The 21,505-nt window shown below is 40.7% G+C and overlaps 1 protein-coding gene across 24 annotated transcripts in view; it reads right to left on the reverse strand.

Moving 5' to 3' along the window:
* Epb41l2 (erythrocyte membrane protein band 4.1 like 2) overlaps positions 1-21,505 on the reverse strand; it is a 184,228-nt gene that overhangs the window by 4,263 nt on the left and 158,460 nt on the right. For all 24 annotated transcript variants that reach the window (XM_036169192.1, XM_036169190.1, XM_036169193.1 and 21 more), the window contains 2 exons: positions 20,157-20,237; positions 15,821-15,929 (listed from right to left, as the gene is read on the reverse strand). In XM_036169192.1, the coding sequence (XP_036025085.1) occupies positions 15,822-15,929; positions 20,157-20,237 (189 nt within the window). In that variant the 3' untranslated portion in view covers position 15,821. The remainder of the gene's footprint in view (positions 1-15,820; positions 15,930-20,156; positions 20,238-21,505) is intronic.

Genomic DNA, 21,505 nt, shown 5'->3' on the forward strand with positions numbered 1-21,505 from the left:
TCTGTCACTAAAGATCTTATTAAGAGAGAGAGAGAGGGGGGGGGGAGAGCACATGCTGTTCCCATGCTTGGCTGAAGCTCTCACAGGTTTGGAGAGATCCACTTTACTCTGCCCAGAGCATCTTTTGCAGCAGTTGAAAAACACTGAGGTCCATGACAGAAGCATTATGACCTCACTTAAAAGGCCCAACCTCAGTTTCGAGGTTCACATATGTCTCAATCTTGAGACTGCTGAGCTCCAGAAAGTGAATCAGTAAATTGGTTTTTAAAAGCATTTAACACTGCCTTTAAATGGGAAAGCCCTTATCCAGGGAGAAGTCTGAATAAAAACAAAAACGATTTTTTTTTTTTACAATCTAATGAAAAAAATGCAAAAATAATGCAAAAATCTTCAAATTAAAGAAAACTCAATTACCATAAAGCAGTAATAGAATCAGGGACGTAGAAAACAGAAATGGAAATATGTATGTAAGACACAATACAATTATTTCTGAAATTACAAGTGAGTTCTGTGTAGTCAGGCGTGATAAAAAGATGAACTTTTTATTCTTTTGTTTTTAATTTGTATGCTTAATTTTCAATTTCAAGCAGTTTCTATTGTTTACATTATTAGAAACCTAAACCCCAAATGCAAATACACTGAATTTCCACTAGGCTAGCTCAAGAATTGTCCAAGTGTTTGTGTTACCAACAGAGTGCAGACAGAACGTGGTCTACAGATTGAGGGTTGCCGAGACTCCTGGAGCCCATATAGTCCCCACTACTTTCATAGCCATCAGTCACGCTGTGGCAGGCTTTGCTCTTTCAGGGTACAATGGTATGGCTACAGTGCTAGGAACCGTGACATTTTGGCAATGCTGCATCACGAGTGGACTGCATGAGGAGGTCTGGCTTATCCCCCCACCTCCCCCTCTTTTCTTCTGAGATAGAACAGGGCTGGCTCTAATTCACAGTCCTCATGACTCAGCCTCACCACTGGCAAGGTTACCATGGTATATCACTACATCTACAAACTCATTTCCTCTTTGCCAGCACACCCCCAAAGCAAAGACTCATGTCACGGACACATGCCTGGGCTGAGGGATGAAGAACAGAACTGTGGGCACAATGATCCTTCCTAAGTTTGCTTGCTTTTCCTGGTTTGCGGGAACCTGTCAATGCATAAGAGACCCATCATGTCAAGAGGCCCTGCGTTCTTCCTCAGGAGCCATGTTCTTCACAGTGCTTCACCCAGTGGAAGGCACGCCGACACAACTCCATCGAAGACAACAACTCAGTTCAGAGTCTGCTAGGACCATAAGCCACCTAAACGTCTGTTGGTGGACCGCTCTACTGTAAGAGGCTCCTCCCAGTATTTTCTGTCCTCAAGGCATCTGTTTACCTTTCACAGAGCCGCCGCCGCCGCCATCTCCCCTACCTAGGGGGACACAGAAGGGCATCCGCATCTCTGTGACTCTGGTCTGACCTCATTTTGCAGCCACAATCCCTTGCCTTTGAGAGATGAGTGGTTGCCAGTGCCCTCATCAGCCCCATCACTTCGTTCTTTAAGGCCGACAGTTATTTTTAAGGTTAGACTCCATATGCCCAATACGCACAAGTCATTCAATGTTAAGAATTACTATGCAGCAATCTCCAGACAGCCTAACACACCAAATAACCGGTTCCAGCTGCACATGCACACGTTACCAGCCAATGGATGCGTGAAATCTAAAGACAATTCTACCTTTCACTCACACTTAAATTCAAGTTTTTTTCTCCACCTATTTATTTCCCTTCATGTAGGAAAAGCAGATATAATACTTTCTTTTACCTTAAAAAACTAGATTATGTAAACATATTTCTTATATAAAGAATTGACATTATTTGTTCACTTGGCTTTATAACAAAGCTAAAAACTCAAAAGACTTTTGTCCAAAACAAATTTTTCTAGAAGGGATCCAAGTATGTCATGTGGGAATTTATTTGAAAGAGTCCTGTGATGGATCCTTGGCAAAGCCCTGTGGGGTATGCTATCCAACTGGCAAATGGCCCTTCTAGGTCAGCCAGTCACAAACTAACTGGCTTGGACTATACAAAGGAATGTAACTTCTCCAGCCTCAATGTTCCCAAGTCACAGCTGACTCTAGGAACCAATAATAGAGGTCTCAATACAAAGCCAAACATGAAATAAGTCCTCAGTAAATGTTAGCTAATAATGTCATTTTTTTTTTACAGATTTTTCTGTGTGGTACTTTATTCCTAATTTTGCTTCTGAATTAAATTCAATTCTACTCTTCAATACAGAGATGTCCAGTACAGTTCTGTATTAAGAAATGCCTGAGTCACTATGGCTCCCCCGTAGAGGATACATCATCTAATCTAGCACTCTTTCCATTAGCCAACCAACCAACCCAACAATCATATACACTACTGATAAATAGTACTAACATACAGCGGTACGAATGCTATTGCTACCCTCAAATGTCCTATGCAAAGACCTACCAAGTGACACAGAAGGGAAGGGAAGGCACACTTGCTTTCAGCACATCTGTCCTGCTCCTTTGGGACCTGGACACAACTTTAGAGTAGGATTTGCTCTCTCCAATATCCCTTCCATTGGTTTTATCTCTTTCCTCTCTCCCCATCTCTATCTGATTTTCCCAGTGCTTTACTCAGGAAGGCTTTACTATTAACTGTCTTTATCTAAACTACCCATCAAGCATATGTGTGTCCCTGTGCCAGCCCCTTTCTTTCTCATACATAAACAACTTAGGGCCTTGGCCACCGGAGGGTCACAGTATATATTAATGAAGGTCAAAGTGAAAGGATTAAGCTGTAATATAGACTGAAGGGCAGAGCTTTGGAAGAAAAACCCAGATGTATGCTTCTCTAGAAGCAAGCACTAATTGCTATTTTGACTATTTTTCCATTTTCCAATTTTCTTGTATAGGCAGAAAACACTGGGCTCATTTTTCTGTTCTCTTTAGTTGATTAGTTGCGATCTATGACATCCAGAGGGGCCTCATTTCCTTTAAAAAGATGTTTTTCCAGTCTCTGAAGCTTTGACAGAGACTTTTAGAGCTTTTCAGTCCTGTGTGTCTTGTGAATGAGTACAGTCATGGCCATGTGAAAAGGACAACTACCTCTGGGAACAGAACCTGAAGGGCCACTAACATTTTCTTCCTTTTAAAACCATGACCTCTCTTGAATGGAAAAACTGAGTCATATGACTCTACCCAAGGCCACACCCTGGTAAGACAGAGGAATGGCCGGTGCTGCTGTGTGGGCAGCAGCAATGGCACCCTGAGCTCTTCTGTTAGGTAGTTCAGGAATGTTTAACTGCCTCACTCAACATCACAACACCCTGCAGCAGTTCAGAGAAAACTGGCTGTGCCTAAAATGCATGCAACCCTAACCAGCTTCTCTAATTCTGTGTAAGAGGAGTCTTCATTTTAAGTGTGAATGATCTATATTAAAAACTAAACTGTGTAACATGAATCTTTAAAGGACTTATTAATAAATAAACCTGGGGCCAATTATTGGGGTGAATGCTGGAAGAGCATAGAACAAGAACAAGCCACAGCTACCTCACCTCGCTAGTTCCTCAGCTGATCCTGTTTCCTCAGACTGGAAGCCTGAGTCCTCATATCTGAATGACTCTCAGCTGAACTGCTGCTCAAAAGCCTAAAAGCTTAACTGCCTCTAGTTCCTGGTCCTCATGCCTTATATGCCTTTCTGCTTTTTGCCATCACTTCCTGGGATTAAAGGCGTGAGTCACCATGCCTGGCTGTTTCCAGTGTGGCCTTGAACTCACAGAGATCCGGATGGATCTCTGCCTTCGGAATGCTAGGATTAAAGGTTGCGTGCCACCATTTGCTGGCCTCTCTATCTAGTGGCTGTTTTGTTCTCTGACCCCAGATAAGTTTATTAGGGTGCACAATGTTTTGGGAAACACAATAAACTAGCGAAATATCTGAAAAAGAACAGCTAATAGCACACAGGTACTGAGACACTTCCGCATAATGAACAAAGAAATGAGCGGAGGAAATGGACATGCTGCCACTCCACCAGCATTTCCTACTCTGGCTCTCACTGATCAGATGAAAGGAAGCTTACTTCATTTTACCTGACATCAGCGGCCACCCCAGAAAGGAGCTTGAGAAAGGCTCATGTGAAGCTCAGGGCACTGGCGATGCCAGCAGAAGCTGAGTCAGACCACCCGCCTGTGGTGTGGCTCAGTGTAACACCCACAGATCACACCAAGCCTGGATTCCTCTCCTGGTGAGGACTCGGGGAACAAACACCACTTCAGACACACAGGTTGTTAATACTTTGTGTCTACTTGATTAATAAGGAGGCAGTTGGGATAAGCTGGCAGAGGGAACAGCCTTGAAAGGACATCAAAGGGTCACGAAGACTGAATGAGATGCTCACCAGAAATGTGTTTCCTCTGACCGCGTTTGCCCTAAGCTGCCCAGCAGCTGAGAAGGGTAGACTTGGAAGTCTTCTGTGCAGGCTGTTCTCTGACCGGTTCTGTGCACTCCCTTTACCCCGCTTTCAGCGCTTCATGGAAACCTTAGTGTCCTTCTACCGGCTTACGTCGGGTCAGGAGGGGAGAGAAATACACACACTGCAGACAGCGATTCTTTACTGTCCTGCTCATGCCGCTTACCTTGGGCCACCTCTATGGGATGCTGGCAGGACAAACTGATGCTTCCTGACAGTTGGCCAGCAAAGGAAACCATCCCCGATGGAGGTGTGGCCTGTCGGAGGGCAGAAGCGCTGAAGTGCTGAGTGAGAGCACCTGTTCACCCTGAGACTTCACACTCTGGCTTGTCTGCAAATGATACAGAGCCTACACTGACGGCAGCTCTCTCACAACACGGTATTTCCCCCCAACACTTCAACAGTGTGCTCGCACGTTCCCTAACAGACACACCCTCCTGGAACACATCCTCCTTGGGCAAGTGGGACCAAATTCTTAATGCCTAACCCACCCAAGCATTTCTGGGTACTTGTTAAATATCCTAATAGGTTAATCAATTCCTAAATCTATCTAGCTTGTTTACCTCACATGTGAGCTTATACTTAATTCCCTCAATACATTATCAAGGACTCTCACGAGAGCTGTATCCTGTAGGACAAGTCAACTTCAAAACCACCTTCCAATTCTTGTCAGTTTATCCAAAATGCACATTTAACATTGTTCAGGAGGACCCAAAGCATGTGTACATAACTCACTGGTCAAAACAAATATAAGTTCCAGGAATAATAGAAATATTTCATTTATTCAAAAATGTACTAAAATCCCATACCACTTGAGAGGATGAAGGTATTAGTGATGTTCTTAGTGGGTACTATTTTTTGTCATATATATTTTTCAAGACTTTGTCATCTCCACCCTCCTTTCCAGCCCTCCATTTCCTACCCCCAACCTCAGCCCAGCCCTGCAGCAGATCACCAGCAGGGCCTGTCTTCCTTCTCTGCCTCCACTGTGTGGGCTCCACAGATCCTCCAGGGACCTAAGTTGCCTCCCTCACCCCATCCCTTTGTGTCAGACCTCAGTACCTGGAGGCATTTTCTACCTGGGAACCCTCTGACCACACTTGCCTGGCAATCAAGTAGGATATCTTTACTCTCCTTCCTGTCCTCCACTGCAAATTCCCCATTCCCATCCCCAGCTCTCCGTAGCTGACCACTCACAGGGGCCCGTCCTGCCTTTCTGTCTCTCCTCCTCTCTGTGGACCCTTCTCAGAGCGACCCTTCTAGCCCATCTCCATTCCTCCTGACAGTCCCCAACACCTAGGAATGTATTCTACCAGGGACCCTCCTCCAGGGACACACCTAGCAGGGACTCGGAAATATTCTCTACCAGGTGATCCATGGCCACCAAACTTTCCTAAGATCCAGAGAGGGCGACAGAAATCAAGGAACAGAACACATCCATCAAAAACAAGACCGCATATCAACACCTAGAATTATAATCATCCCAGAAGCCTAGACACCAATATGAAAACACAATCATTAATACACAGAACACTGCATCTCCACCAGAACCCAGCAACCCTACTACAGTAGTCCCAGAGAATTACAATATAGCTGAAGCACAAGATAAGGTCTTCTAAGTAGCAGTTATGAATATGTTCAAGGACCTTAAAGAGGATAGGAATAAATCCATGAATGAAGTCTGTAAAAACACAAACAGTGAGATGAAATGATGAAATAGTTCAAGTCATGAAAGTAGAAAGAGAAATGCTAAAGAAAACCCAAAGGTACAACTGGAATGAAAAATTTAGAAACCTCAAACAAAAACCTCAGAGGCAAGCCACACCCACAGAATACCAGAGATGGAAGACAGAATCTCAGGCACTGAAGACACAATAGAAGAATGGATACCTCAAAGAAAATGTTAAATCTTAAAAAAAAAAAAAAAAAAGTCCTGGTACCAAAAAACCAGGAATTCTGGGACAACATAAAAAGACCAAATCTATGAATAATAGGAATAGAGGAAAATGAAGACACAGGTCAAAGACACAGAAAATATTTCCAACAAAAATCATACAAGAAAATTTTTCTAACCTAAAGAAATATGTGCCTATCTAGGTATAAGAAGCATACAGAACCAGAGAAGAAATTACCTTTGGCACAGAAGGTTTTAAGGCACCTGAAGAGAAAAACTCCAGAGATGCCTGAATAAGTCATATGGACTCTATATTTACTGTTGGTGAGACTATCCCAAGTAGAACAGGAGGAAGCAACATTAACCTCCAGTATGTCTGTGTTTTTAAAGGCAAAAAACCCCAATCATGACATACAGAAAGGCAGCTGTGGACAGAAGAGCCATCTTGCTGTTGCATCCAAGAAACACACCTCTCTATCAAGGACAGAAATCACCTCAGGGTAAAAGGATGGAAGAAGATATTCCACGCAAATGAACTCAGGAAATAAGCAGGTGTAGTCATTTTAATATGTGACAAAATAGACTTCAAACCAAAACCAATCCAAAGAGATGGGGAAGGATACCACATACTCATCAAAGGAAAAGCCAAGAGGATACTGCAATTGTAAACATTTATGACCAAACACAAGGGCACCCAAGTTCATAAAAGAAATACTACTGCAGCTTATATCACAAACTGACCCTCATACATGATGGTGGGAGATTCCAATACCACATTCTCACTAATAGATGGGAGATACATATATGTATACCCAAACCGGAAATGCTGGAACTAAATGATGTCATAAATCAAATGGCCCTAGCAGATATTTGCACATTTCACCCAAACACAAAAGAATACACCTTCTCAGCAGGTCATGGAACTTTCTCCAAAAATGACTGCATGCTTGGATACAAAGCGAATCCCAACAGATTCAAGAAAACGGGAATAACCTCCTACATCTTATCTGCCCACCAGGATTAAAGCTGGAAACAACAACAACAGAAACAACCAAGTTTACAAACTCATAGAAACTGAACAATGGGGCAAGACAGAAATTAAGGAAGAAATTAAAATCATTTTAGAATTAAGTGAAAAATAGAAAAACAGCACAGCCAGAACTAGGAGCCACAATGAAGACTGTCAGGCAAGTTCACTGCACTAAGTGCCTAATGGAAAAAAAATTGACAAGATCTCATATTAGTAACTTAATGGAACACATGAAAGTTCTAGACTAGAAAGAAGAAATAACACCAAAAGGAGCACAGGAAGGAATAATCAAATTCGGGGCTGAAATCAATCAAATAGAAAGAAACAAACAAACAACAAAAATAATACAAAGAATCAGGGAAACAGAGTTGGTTCTTTTAGTAAGATTGATAAACTGTTAGCCAAACTAACTACGAGACAGAGAAGATTACAATAATAAGATATAAAGAGGGACAAAAGAATACCAAGGAAATCCTGAGAATCATAAGGATATGCTTTAAAAATCTGTACTCTACCTAACTGGCAAACCTAAAAGAAATGAATAAATTTTTTTGATATATATCACTTACCAAAGTTAAATCAAGACCAGATAATCAATTTAAACAGACCAATAATCCCTAGTTTTTTCCACCTGCCCCCCCCCCAAAAAAAAAGCCTGGGCCAGATGGTTTTAGTACCAGACTTTCAAAAAAGAATTAATTCCAATATTTCTGAAATTATTCCACAAAAAAACATAAAGAACATTATCTAATTCTTTTTATGAGGCCAGGGTTATCTTGATAACCATACAAAAAAGAAAGAGAATTACAGACTAATCTCCACTATGAACATAGTTACAAAAATTCTCAATAAAATATTATAAACCAAATACAAGAACATATCAAAAATACCGTCCACAATGATCACTGAGGCTTCATTCCAGAACATCCTTATGTTCAACATACATTAATCGATAAATGTATTCACCATATAAACAGACTAAAAGACAAAATTCACTTGTTCTTCTCATTAGATAGAGATAAAAAAGCCTTTGACAAAATCTAATACCCCTTTATGAGAAAAAGTCCTGGAGAAACTAGGGATACAAGGGACATACCTCAACATAATAAAAGCAATTTATAACAAACCCACAGCCAATATCAACTTAAAAAGGAAAACTCAAAGCAGTTCCATTAAAACCAGGAAAAAGGCAAGGTTGTTGACCCTTTCCATATTTATTTAATAACAAACTTAAGTTTTAGTTAGAGCAGTAAGACAAAGTTATCTTTACTTGGATGATATAACTATATTCATCAAGGACCCTAAAAAACTCCACCAGGAAACTTCTACAGCTAATAAACACTTTCAGCAAAGTAGCAGGATACAAAATTAACTCACAAAGATCAGTAGTGCTCCTATATACAAATGACAAATGGACTGAGAAAGAAATCAGGGAAATAATACCTTTCACAGTAGCATCAAAATAAATAAATAAATCTTGGAGTAACTCTAAGAAGGTCAAAGACTTGTACAATAAAAACTTGAAGCCATTAAAGGAAGACATCAAAGAAGGTAACAGAAGATGGAAAAATCTCCCATGTTCATGGATAATAGTAAAATTGGCTGTGCTACCAATAGCAATTCATAGACTCAATGCAATCCCTATGAATATCCCAACACAATTCTTCACAGAACTTAAAAGGACAATTTTCAGCTTCATATAAAAAATTGACACAACAAAACTAAACAAACAAAAAGCCCAGAACAGCTAAAACTATCCCAATTAATAAAAGAACTGCTGGAGGTATCACCATTCCTAATTTCTATACTATACTATAGAGCTATAGTAATAAAAACACTATAGTATTGGCATAAAAACAAGACATGCTGACCAATGGACTCAAATTGAAGAGCCAGACATAAGTCCACACACCTATGGACATCAAATGTTTGATAAAGAAGACATATATACACACTGGGAAAAAAAAGACAGCACCCTCAACAAATGGTGTTAGTCAAACAGGATGGCTGTATGTGGGAAAATGCAAATAGATCCACACTTATTTCCTTGCCCAAGACTCAACTCCAGATGAATTAAAGGCCTTAACATAGGGCCAAATACACTGGATCTGCCAGAAGAGAAAGTGGGGAATCGTCTTGAACTTGTTGACACAGGAAAACTTTCTGAACAGACCACTAACAGCACAGGCACTAAGAACAACAATTAATAAATGGGATTTCATGAATCTGAAAAGCTTCTGTGTGGCAAGGACACCATCTTTTGGACACAGCAGTGGGCTACAGAATGGGAGATTTTTACCAACTACACATATGATACAGGGCTAATGTCTATGAAGAACTCAAAGAAGACACCAAGAAAGCAACTAACCAGCATGGTGACATATGGCTTTAATCCCATTGGAGACAGAGGCAGGCGGATCTACAGAATGAGTTCCAGGCCAGCCAGGGCTACACAGTTAACCCTGTCTTGTATGAAGAATAGAAAAAAAGGACGAAAACAAATACCTTAATTTAAAAATGGGGTACAGATCTAAGAGAATTCTCAAAAGAGGAAACTCAAAGGGCTGAGAAGCACTTAAATGTTCAACACCTTTAGTCACCAGGAATATGCAAATCAAAACTGCTGTGAGATTTCATCTTGCACCAATCAGAATGGTCAAGACCAATAAAACAAATGACAGCTCATGCTGGTGAGGATGCGGGGAGATGGGAACATTCATCTGTTGCTGGCCGGAGTGCAATTCTGTATAGCCACTATGGAAATCAGTGTGGTGGTCCTCAGGAAGACAGGAAAAGAGCTACCTCAACATACAGCCAAGGACTCCACATCCTACTATAGAGACACTTGTTCAACCATGTTCATAGACATTCTATTAATAACAGCCAGAAATTGTAAACAGACTAGATGTCTGTCGACAGATGAATGAGTAAAGGAAATGTGGTACATTCACACAATAGAGGGTTACTCGGCTGTTAAAGAGAGAGAGAAAATGAAATCATGAACTAGAAAACAAAAACAAAACATCAACAAGAAAACCAACCTGAGTGAGTAATCCAGATCCCAGAAAATAAATATGGTATTATATGCACTTATATGTGGACATTAGCTGTTAAATCATGGATAAGCAGGCTACAATTCATAAGTTGGTTATAGACTAAGGGTATAGAATAGTTATATGACAGACAAACATATGAACTCACATAGACTGTGGCTGCATGCACAGGGTCTACACAGGTCTAGGCCAGATGGGGTCCCAGTGCTAAGAAGGGAAGTGGATAAAAGCCTCCATCCCTAACCCAGAAGCAACCTCCAACTGACAACAGCTTGCAAAGGAAAACTTCATTTTCTCCAATGGGTATACAAAGCACACTTAAGGGCATATCCTAATCCCAGCAGCAGATGACCAGTACAAGAGAAACTCAATGCTAATTTTATTTTGGAGATCCTGTTTTGTTTTTATGCATCTTCTGTACAGACATAGAAGTGTGTCTCTGTATGTGTTTTGTTTTTTTAATGTTTTTGTCCTATTCTGGTTTGTTTATATCTGATTTTTTTAATGCTTGTTTGTTTTCGTGTGTGTGTGTGTGTGTGTGTGTGTGTGTGTGTGTCCGCGCGCGAGTGAGAGAGTGAGAGAATGAGAGAGAGTGAGAGAGAGAGAGAGAGAGAGAGAGAGAGAGAGAGAGAGATTTGGGTGGGTGGTGAGGTAGAGAAGATCTGGGAGGAATTGGGGGACACGAAAGCATAATCAGAACATATTATTTGAAAAAAATCGATTTTCCATTACAAAAAAAAAAAAAAAATACTTCTATCTGGATGCTCACAGAGACCAGAAGAGCCAACCTTGCACTGGATTCCCTGTTGCTAGAGAGATAGGCAACTATCCAATGTGGGTCTGGGAAGTCAAACACAGGTCCTTTGTAAATAGAGTCAGCTTTCTTAACCTTAACTGACTCACTTGTCCAGCTTCGTTTTTCATATATATATATAATATTCAGAGGAACAGTAACACTGTTTTCCTACCTTATCTTTTATACTGGCTAGTTTTATGTCAATTTGACACAAGGTAGAGTCATCAAAGAGGCGGGAGCCTCAACTGAGGAAATGCTTCCATAAGATCTCGCTGTAAGGCATTTTCATAATTAGTGATTGATGGGGGAGGGGCCAGCCCACTGTGGATGTTGTGTTACCATCCTGGGCTGGTGGCCCTGGGTTTTCTAAGAAAGCAGGCTGAACAAGCCATGAGGAGCAAGCCAGTAAGCATCCTCCTCCATGGCCTCTGCATCAGCTCCTGCCTCCAGGTCCCTACTCTGCTTGAGTCCCTGTCCTGACTTCCTTTGATGATGAACTGTGATGTGGAAGTGTTAAGCTGAATAAACCTTTCCTGTGCAACTTGCTTTTTGGTCCTGGTGTTTCATCACAGCAACTAACTAAGACCTAACTAAGACCCTTTGTACACTATTTTCCATAACACCTTACTATATGCTTAAGGTAATACTATGAATTTATAAAGATAAACTGTACCATCCCATTGATCTGTCCAATATCATCTAGTTTTCTATCTGGCGATATTAAAACCTAATAGTCTTTTGAGTCCAAGGTATGAGTGTTCTTAGTCTTCCACATATAAAATTATCAACAAAATACATCTCAAAGATAGACCAACACTATAAATGACAAAGTTTATTAATTTAAGCAACTGGATATTATGGTTTTTCTAAAATTTTAAACAATTCATTTATACACTCTGCATTGAAGAGAGTATCTAAGATATAAAGTAGTTAGATACAAGATCAATATAGAAAGATCAACTGTATTTAGATAAGATTTATAAGACTATAACTGGTTAACATTTCATGACCACAAAGACAATATCACAAAGCTGCAATTCTCTCCATATGGGCCTGGATAAAGATGACATAATCCCAATGACAACCCCACAGGTTTAGGGGTACAGCTCACTGGCTGAGTGTTTCTAAGTCTCTAGTTTGTTCTCCAACATTGAAAAATAAAAATAAAAAAGGAGAGGAAAAAAAAAACTAGAAATACAGAATTGAATTAGCAAGCTGACTCAATAATCTACATGGCAAGAAAGAACCAAGAATGAACAAAAGGAACCTAAGTGGGGGCACACATCCTACAGCTATCACGACCCAGTATGAAGATACACGATGAAGACAGGATGGCAGTGAGGCAGGGTCGCACATGGACCAGAGGAAACTGACCACTGAAAACACACCTTCATATAAGCAGCTGAGCCGAGACACTGCAGCTTAGAGGGAAAGGTCCAGCTACTGAAACACAGTGCTGAGATGCTCCCACCGCTTTTCAGTGCACAGGAAAAGCAAAGGAAGGTAGCGTAATGCTTGCTATATGAATTGGAGTATCGACATATTCAGAAGGAAATTATGGTTAATACTCCAGCATACATAAGGGGCACAAACCACAAAGGAAAGCTTATCAATTCAATCACACTAGACATGAAAGAAACACCATGAGCCTCACAATATTTGTAACATAAAACATCATAAAGACTTAGTATTAGGAATCAATAAATAATTGAGACCATTGAATAGCTTGATCTGTTTGGGAGGCATCCAGTCTGTGGGACCAGGGTCTGTCCTTAGTGCATGAGCTGGCTGTTTGGAACCTTGGGCTTACACATGGACACTTTGCTCAGTCTGGAAGGAGGTAACAGGACCTGCCTGTACTGAATCCACCAGGTTTAAATGAATCCCCAGGGGTGCCTTGATCCTGGAGGACAGGGGAACCCATGGCTGATGTATAAAATTTAAAACACATAATAATAAAGAAAAAAATTATTTATTAAAAAAAATCAATAAATGGGTTTGGAATGATGGCTGAGTAGCTAGAAGTGCTCACTGCTGTGGCAGAGGACCTGCGTTCAAGCCCCACACAGTAGCCTGCAACCATCAGTAACTGTTGTTGGCTGTTTTTGCTCTTTTGGGGGCCCCACCACTCAGCTCCCTAATAAATTCACACATGGACGCTTATCATTACTTATGAATGCCCGGCCTTAACTTGGCTTAGTTTCTAGCCAGCTTTCCTTAACTTAACTTATCCCATCTACCTTTTGCCTCTGGGCTTTTCCCATTCTCTTACTTCTATAATTTTTATTTTGTGGCTTGCTGTGTAGCTGGGTGACTGGTCCCTGGAGTCCTCCTCCTTCTCTGGCTGCTAGATCTCATGCCTCCATCTTTATATAAATACCCTCTCTGCCTGCCAGCCCCGCCTATCCTTTCTCCTGTCCTGCTACTGGACAGTTCTTTATTAGACCATCAGGTGTTTTAGACAGGCACAGTACCACAGCTTCACAGAGTTAAACAAATGCAACATAAACAAAAGTAACATACCTTAAAATAATATTCTACTACAAGTAACTCCAGTTTCAAGGGCTCCAATGCCCCCTTCTGGCCTCTGAAGGTACTAGGCATGCATGTGATATAACATGCAAACAGAAGCAAACAATCAGACCCATAAAAAATAAATAATTTTTAAAAAACAATAAATGAAAGAAAGAAAAAACAGGTTTTTATTTAAAAAGTAAAAGTATTTCACAGAAATGTTTTGAATTTTCTGGCTACTCCCATTTTCACAGAAAAAAATGAGTGGCTCATAACCACTCAAAAGATATGGCAGAAACGAAAATTACAATCAGTTATAGATCATTTCTTGTCCACTAAATTAGCAAAATAAACTTCTCAGCACTGAGGCTGTGCACCAGTAGGGCATCACTTTCCGTAGACGGACGGGCAAACGGTTCTACTGTGCAAGGCGGAAGAGGAGTACTCCAGGGCATCACCATTCCCAAGGAGTTAGCTCACTGCTCTCTGACTGGTCCAAGTACAGACTTTTAAAGTAGTCTTACTACATACTCTGTGTGGTAAGACCTGTCTTCTAAAATCCTAACAGAGAAATGCTGTAATTATGCATTTCATCAAGACTTCTTTAGTCATTGCATGGAACTAGTGCAGTGACTAATTCCATTCTATTGGCCATTTAAATTGTCTCATGTCTTGCTACTAGTACACAAGTGTGAAGTGGTCGGACGTTAATGAGTCACTGTAGTCACACGTAGACCCCCCTCACTGATAAATTCGACTGGCTTTTCAAAAGACACAATATAAAGGACTCTGAAAAGGAATATCAGCAAACATCCCAAAGAATTTAAGCAAATCTACTGCCTTTAATTTTTATTATACTTATTTATTTTGTGTGCACACATATGTGTTTCTATGAGGGTGTTTCCGTCATAGCACACACATCAAGGTCAGAGGACAATTTGAAGGAGTCTTTTCTCCCAGCAAGTGATTCCCGGGGTCTGAATTGAGGTTGTCTAGCCAGCAGCAAGAGTGTTTACTTGCTGAGCCCCTACTAAGTTCTGAAAGGTAGTTTAAAGATAGGCAAATTTAATGTAAATACTTGGAGATAGATTTTGCCCAACTGTCTTCTAAGAAATAACACACATTAGTATGTGAATACGGTTTCTTCCCATAACCTTCCAACACTGGTTAAAAACTAAATTTTTGCTGTATCAGTGAAAAATGTTCCATAGACTTCTAATTTTTACTGATTTAAGCAATATAGTAAAGGCCAAAGATTTTTGTTTATAGTTCACTTAGTTTTTACATGATTTACCAGTATAACCTTCAGCCCATTTTTCTCTAGAAGTGTTTAAATTTTCTTAATAATGCTTTAGAGTTATTAACTTTTTTAGAATATTAATCTTTTTCTGCTAGTTATTTTTATTTTTGTTTTTTGGTTTTTCGAGACAGGGTTTCTCTGTGTAGTTTTGGTGCCTTTCCTGGAACTCACTCTGTAGACCAGGCTGGCCTCGAACTAACAGAGATCCGCCTGGCTCTGCCTCCCAAGTGCTGGGATTAAAGGCGTGCGCCACCACTGCCCAGCTTTTCTTCCAGTTATATTAAACATCATTTATCATTACTTTCCCTGCTTGGTCCAACTAAAACTTTCAGCTTTTAGGTAATATAAACATTATGCTTTTTTTATAGATCACTGTTTGATACACAATTTTTAAAGGACTTGGCTCCTTATCTCTCATACACGATAAACCTCTCTTTAATATAAAGGTAACAGCACCATCCTCCAATGGTCACTGTGAATATTAACTACAGATTACACTAACACACTTTACAGAGAGAAGGACTGCCAATGGATAGCAGCCTCTCTATAATGTACAGTCATTTGCACCAGATTACCTAACCACCAGACCACAGAGAGTCTGATTATCCACATTTGAGCAGGTGCACTTGGAGATACAACAAGAAAGTCATCCAAACTACAGAAAGCAAAGAGCCCGCTATAACAGAAATGCACAGCACAGGATCACAGCACAGTCGCAGGGAAGGCTGCAGATGGCCAGGCTCACTTACCTTACTCTTCTCCTTCCTCCGCCAACTCTGTTTCTTTGTGCACCACCACCCTTGTGACCGACATATCAGGGTGCTGCTCTCTGGCTTCCCGAATCGCCTGAGCCAGCGCCTACCGGGCAGAAGAACAATCATGAGCTGATCATTTGGTTCTGCCTGAAGAGGGTAGAATACATGCACCTTCATCAACCAGACATAAGCTCCAGCCAAACTGTTCTTGTGTCTTCACTTACAGTCACAGGAACATCTAAACTGGATTCACTGATCATTTCAGACAACACCGGCCATTTTCCCGGATTCCTGTCCTTCCTGTGCATCTCCAAGGGGTGATGCACATAGGAGAAACACACTGACTTTGAAACCCAGGTTCTTTCTCACTGTGGTATTAGGAGAGCATGGTTTTTCTCTGAGTGTTATATAATCCTTACCTGGAAGCTTAGACTAATGCTAAGGCAAATACAGATCATTTTGAGGTTTGCTGTCTGAATTTAGGTAATGATGTCAACTAACAAGTATAGTGCCTCATCTATACAATCAAATGATAATAGCTACCACACAACAGCTGGAAACTCCAAGACATGGACCAGACCTCCTCATCTTTGCCATCTAAGACTCTGAATGTAAGCATATCATACTAAAACATTATAGGAAAACAAATACCTATAAACCTATAGGGGACAGAAATAAAGAGCAGCAATAACAATAAAAACAATCGTTAAGAGAAAGAACACTGACAGGCTGAGCTCCTGCAGACCCCTCTTTGCAGCTCAAGACCCAAGGTTAATAGCTCTTTCTCAAACTCAAGCTACCAGCATTAGGATAGCATGGGGAGGACCTAGACTGTGAACTACACTGCTTCACACTATCTTCCATGGATGAGGTAGCAAGAAATAAGAAAGCCTTTATCAGAAATCAAACTGTAACATGAAAAGACCTTTTTTTTTGGTTCTTTGAGACAGGGTTTCTCTGTGTAGCTTTGCGCCCTTCCTGGAACTCGATTTGGAGACCAGGCTGGCCTCGAACTCACAGAGATCCACCTGCCTCTGCCTCCTGAGTGCTGGGATTAAAGGCATGTGCCACCACCGCCCGGCTGGAAAGACCCTATTTTTTAAGAGGGAGACATATCTTTCTTAATTATTGCCAATTTTATTTGTAAAGAAGTTTTGGAAGAAAAATAGAAAAACAAAAAGCACAGAAGAACAAAGTCTAGAAAAGAATTCTAAAATAAATAAATAAATAAAAATAAAACAAAACAAAAAACTCTTCTGAGATACAGATCACCTCATTACATAAGGAAACTATGCATCTAAAAACAGTAAAAAAGCAGTGCAATGTTTCTTTTGCTCTGGTGTCTGTCTCTGGGGACGAATGTATTACCAAATCACATTACAGTTTCTCTCTGCTATATATATTTATAGCATAATATATAGTGTGGTGGTGTGAAAGAAAATGGCCCCAAGTGGAATGGAACTGTTAGGAGGTGTGGCCTTTTTAGAGGAAGTGTGTCACTGTGGGGGTGGGCTTTGAGGTCTCCTATGCTCAAGCTATGCTCAGAGTGACTCAGTTCACTTCCTGTTGCCTGTGGATAAAGATATAGAACTCTTAGCTCCTTCTCTATCACCATGTCTGCCTGCATACCACCATATCCTGCCAGGATGATAATGTACTGAACCTCTGAAACTGTAAGCTAATCCCAACTAAATATTTTCCCTTATAAGAGGTGCCATGGACACAGTGCCTCTTTACAGCAACAGATACCCTAACGAAGACAACAGAATATACTTTGAAACTTTGTTCATTAAATCTAGTTACTGCTACAAAGTAAAGGGGAAGAGTAAAGTCATAATCACCACCAGACATACTTTATTTTATTTTTTGTATGTATGAGTATTTTGTCTGCATGTATGTCTGTGTACCACATACATGCTGGTGTCCACAGAGGCCAGAAAAGAGTATAAGATCTCCTGGAACTAAAGTTATAAATGTTTGTCATCCATTATGTGGGTGCTGAAAAGCTAGCCCAGGTCCTCTGGAAGAAGGGCCAGTGACTCTTAACCACTGAGCAAAACCTCTCCAGCCTGAATCTTAAAGTATGCTTGTAATTCCTTTCATTCTATACCAGCTTAAAAAATTAAATGTAATAAAATGTTAATAAGATATTGCTATGGCAATAATAAAGACCATGAGAAAATATCATACTGCCAAACTGAAGAGGAAAAAAAATGTGAACCTGGGTCTCAGTAGAGTCAGGTCAGTTTTGACTTCTCGGGCTTCCTCTACTCTGAGAGTCTCTTGAGAACTGACTTAGACACCATGCATGTATCACCATACCCGGCTGAGAACTATTTTATTAGAAAGAAATATGCTCAGAAGGTAACTATAGTGTAGTTTTTTCCTTCTTGGAACAGAGCACCAAATCGTGACCTAGACAGAATGAGGAGCTGCTGAGCCCATTTCTATGAGAGGGTGCCTCTCAGACACATCAACGCGAGGCATTTCTTTTTGGTGTCTCACTCAAATAAAGGACTTGGATAACTAAGATTCCTTTGAACATAAGAAAGTAGGAAAACTGTGAATGGCATTGGAGTCACTCTATAGCCAGCATCAGTTTTTGTCAATGGGGCAATTCCCTCCAATTGTCCATAGCTCCAATGCTTCCAGCACAGCTTTAAGGAGAAAATGAACCCATCATGAGCTTCTGGTGGCAAATATGCAGATTGGACCTCACTTTAACAGTGCTGGAGCATGGAAGAGATGGTGTTCTTCACATCCACAGTTAAGGATACCCAATCATCCTTTTTAGTTAGAACTGTGTTATTTTAGTAACCGTATGTTCCCTGTGTTACTTATAACTGCCTTTCACGAGCAATGCTACATAAAGGCAAACAGGTGAAAAGGTGAAACCTGAGAGATACTCAGCTGGAAAAGTATTATGAAGCATGGAAGGGCCTGCATTTTGGGGAGTGGGCTAGAGAAACAATGGCTGGAAAATACTCCAACTTTCACTTCTTCCTGCCTAGGACACTGTAGGAATGTAAGAAATACTTCTTGAGCAGGAATGTCAGGGGAAAAGCAAGAGTTGGGCATGTTCCCTCTGAGTCAGGGACGTCTAGACTGCCCCAATGGGCAGCAGTGGAAGCATCCTCTATATGGCAAAGTGGAGGGGTCAGTTCCAGAGACAGTTCTTCCACGGCAATGCACTAGTCACCTCCTAGGAATCCCGGACGCTTAAGTTCAAACTTAGCATCTAGAGCACCTTTATCTCTAACCCTCAGAAATAAAAAACAAAATAAACCAACAAGCAAACAAAACGAATCTCAATGAGATGTGTAATTAAGATAGCATGCTTACCAAGGTCACATGTTCCCTCCTTCCTGGTCCTACACAGAGCCGTCCTCAAGCAAGCAATCCCTAGCTCTAATAGTGGCCCTCTTGGGCAGCACCGTGTTCAAAGCTGTGTGCCTATCATTTGACCCTATTCTCCAGCAGAAGAGGCCCACTCAACACTTCTCTTCCTTTCTTCAAGTTGTAGAGAAAAATACCTCATTCTCCTCCTTAAAATTAGACAAAAAAGTAAAGAAAGAAAAACAAGAAAGATAGAAAGATGGGGATGGGAAGGGAGGGAGAAGAAAGAAGAGGAGGAAAGCAAGGACGGGAGGGAGAGACTCTTCACGTCACTTGCAGCAAGTCTAAAATGAACCTCCAGCAGCCCCACTCATTACTTGCTTTATAACCAAGCACTGCATCTAGCTTAACCTATGTTACAACTGCAACACAGTTCTGGCTTTAAAAACAAAGTATCAAAACAAACAGAATCAATATAAACTTTCATTGAGAGACATATGAGGCAATCTTCCCTTCCCTCTACTACCCCAAGTTATAACACAAAAAAATACTTGTCAGTATACCAATTTTTTTTTCTTACGCTACAGAATCACTTGCAAAGGTCTAACAACTAGACCTAAGAAGCCTTGGTGGCTTGTTTGTCTTTTAGGGCATTGCCAATAATTGTCATTTATTTACAAATATTTGACGACTTGTCTTTAGACCAGGCCAATGTGAATTCCTATTGGTCACCGGAGGTCCCCATTACCTTGCATGTTAATCCAGCGGAAGGCAAACAGTACTGCATGTTTTGTGCTGATGTGCTTAGGAAAGCTCACAGGACAGGTTGTGAGGTGTATTTCTGAAATACTTAGATGCAGCAGGAGGTAAACACACACACACACACACACACACACACACACACACACACACAGAGAGAGAGAGAGAGAGAGAGAGAGAGAGAGAGAGAGAGAGAGAGAGAGAGAGAGACGGACGTGACAGGAAAGGCCCTTACCTGATCATGATCAAGAGCGGCATCTCCTGTGATCACAATACGTTTCTCAATTCTTGTTTCAGATATTCCACCCTTGACAGTCTACAGGTCACACAGAGAAAACATAACGAGAACTTGTAAGCAGAGAACAGAAGCAAAGCCCGACTTCCAGCTTCTGACCCTCTTAAGACCAGACTACAGAGCAGCACAAGACTCTGTACTTGAAATACTAAGACTCTGCTGAGATTAAAATGCAACAGATGCCATTTTTAAAAGTCTAAGTAATGCCACTAGGATAATCTATCACATTCCCTAAGTTTCTTCCCTATCAGTTGGCCAATTTTTGAAAAGGAGAATAGAAAGAAGAAATAATTATTGGGCATTTGTAGAGTTACAAATATTTTAGGTGTGTTTTCGGTTTAGGTAATTAATTGATATTATAGTTTTGATGCCTGATTCTAGTCATACAAATTCCTTTAGTGAGTTCATTCATTTGATTTAGTGCAATTTAAAACAAACTTGCATTTGATTTGAGTCAAACAAATGAGATTTTCATTAAAGTTGATCTGATGACTGCTTCTATGTGAGTTATGCACATGGACACAGAATACACTGTGCACTGGCTGTGGAGACAGACTGGGGTGAAGGAGGCCCTGGAGGAACTGCCCCACAGAGGTCCTGGTCAGGCGGAGCTGAGAGCGCCTGGGGCAGGCTGGAGAAGCAGAAGGCCTGAGAGAGCCTCTGAGCCCTCTGAAAAGAACACAGCCCCCAATACCAAAGTCCCAAGAAAACACACAGGCAACTTCTGTAACCTTCATGATCCACTCACCAAGTCACACACAGTGGCCCTTCACTAAGAAATAAAGCTTATCACTAGCTCTATCAGCTGAGTATTTGTTAAATTGAGTACCAACATACCCTGCATTTTTAATCCACAAAATTTCTTGCTATTTTTGCTTGCCATTTAAATTATTGTCCTGAAACATGGGATGGAAAGGGTATAACAGACCATTAAAAGCACTAATCCAATGTGAAAATAGAATCAAAATGCAATGCTAGAAAAATCAGATTTGAACTCCACTGGAGTGCATCAGAATCAGCTGGGCGCTTCTCTCCAAGGCTTCAATAGGTCTGGACTGAGTCATGACTTTTATCAGACATCTGAGCCCCAGATGCAGCTGATGCTCTCAAGCCTAGGACCACACCGGTTGGTTATAAGGTACTACTAAATGTTTAGAAAAGGCTCTGGGTAAAATGTCTCAAACCACCATACTAGAACTTTAAATAAATGAAAGAAGTTCACAATTCTATTAAAATATTTTTTCTGTCCATATAGCTGTCTTAAATATAGCTAGTCATATTTTTACCCC

This window comes from Onychomys torridus, chromosome 19 (genome assembly GCF_903995425.1).
Source record: "Onychomys torridus chromosome 19, mOncTor1.1, whole genome shotgun sequence".
Lineage (NCBI taxonomy): Eukaryota > Metazoa > Chordata > Mammalia > Rodentia > Cricetidae > Onychomys > Onychomys torridus.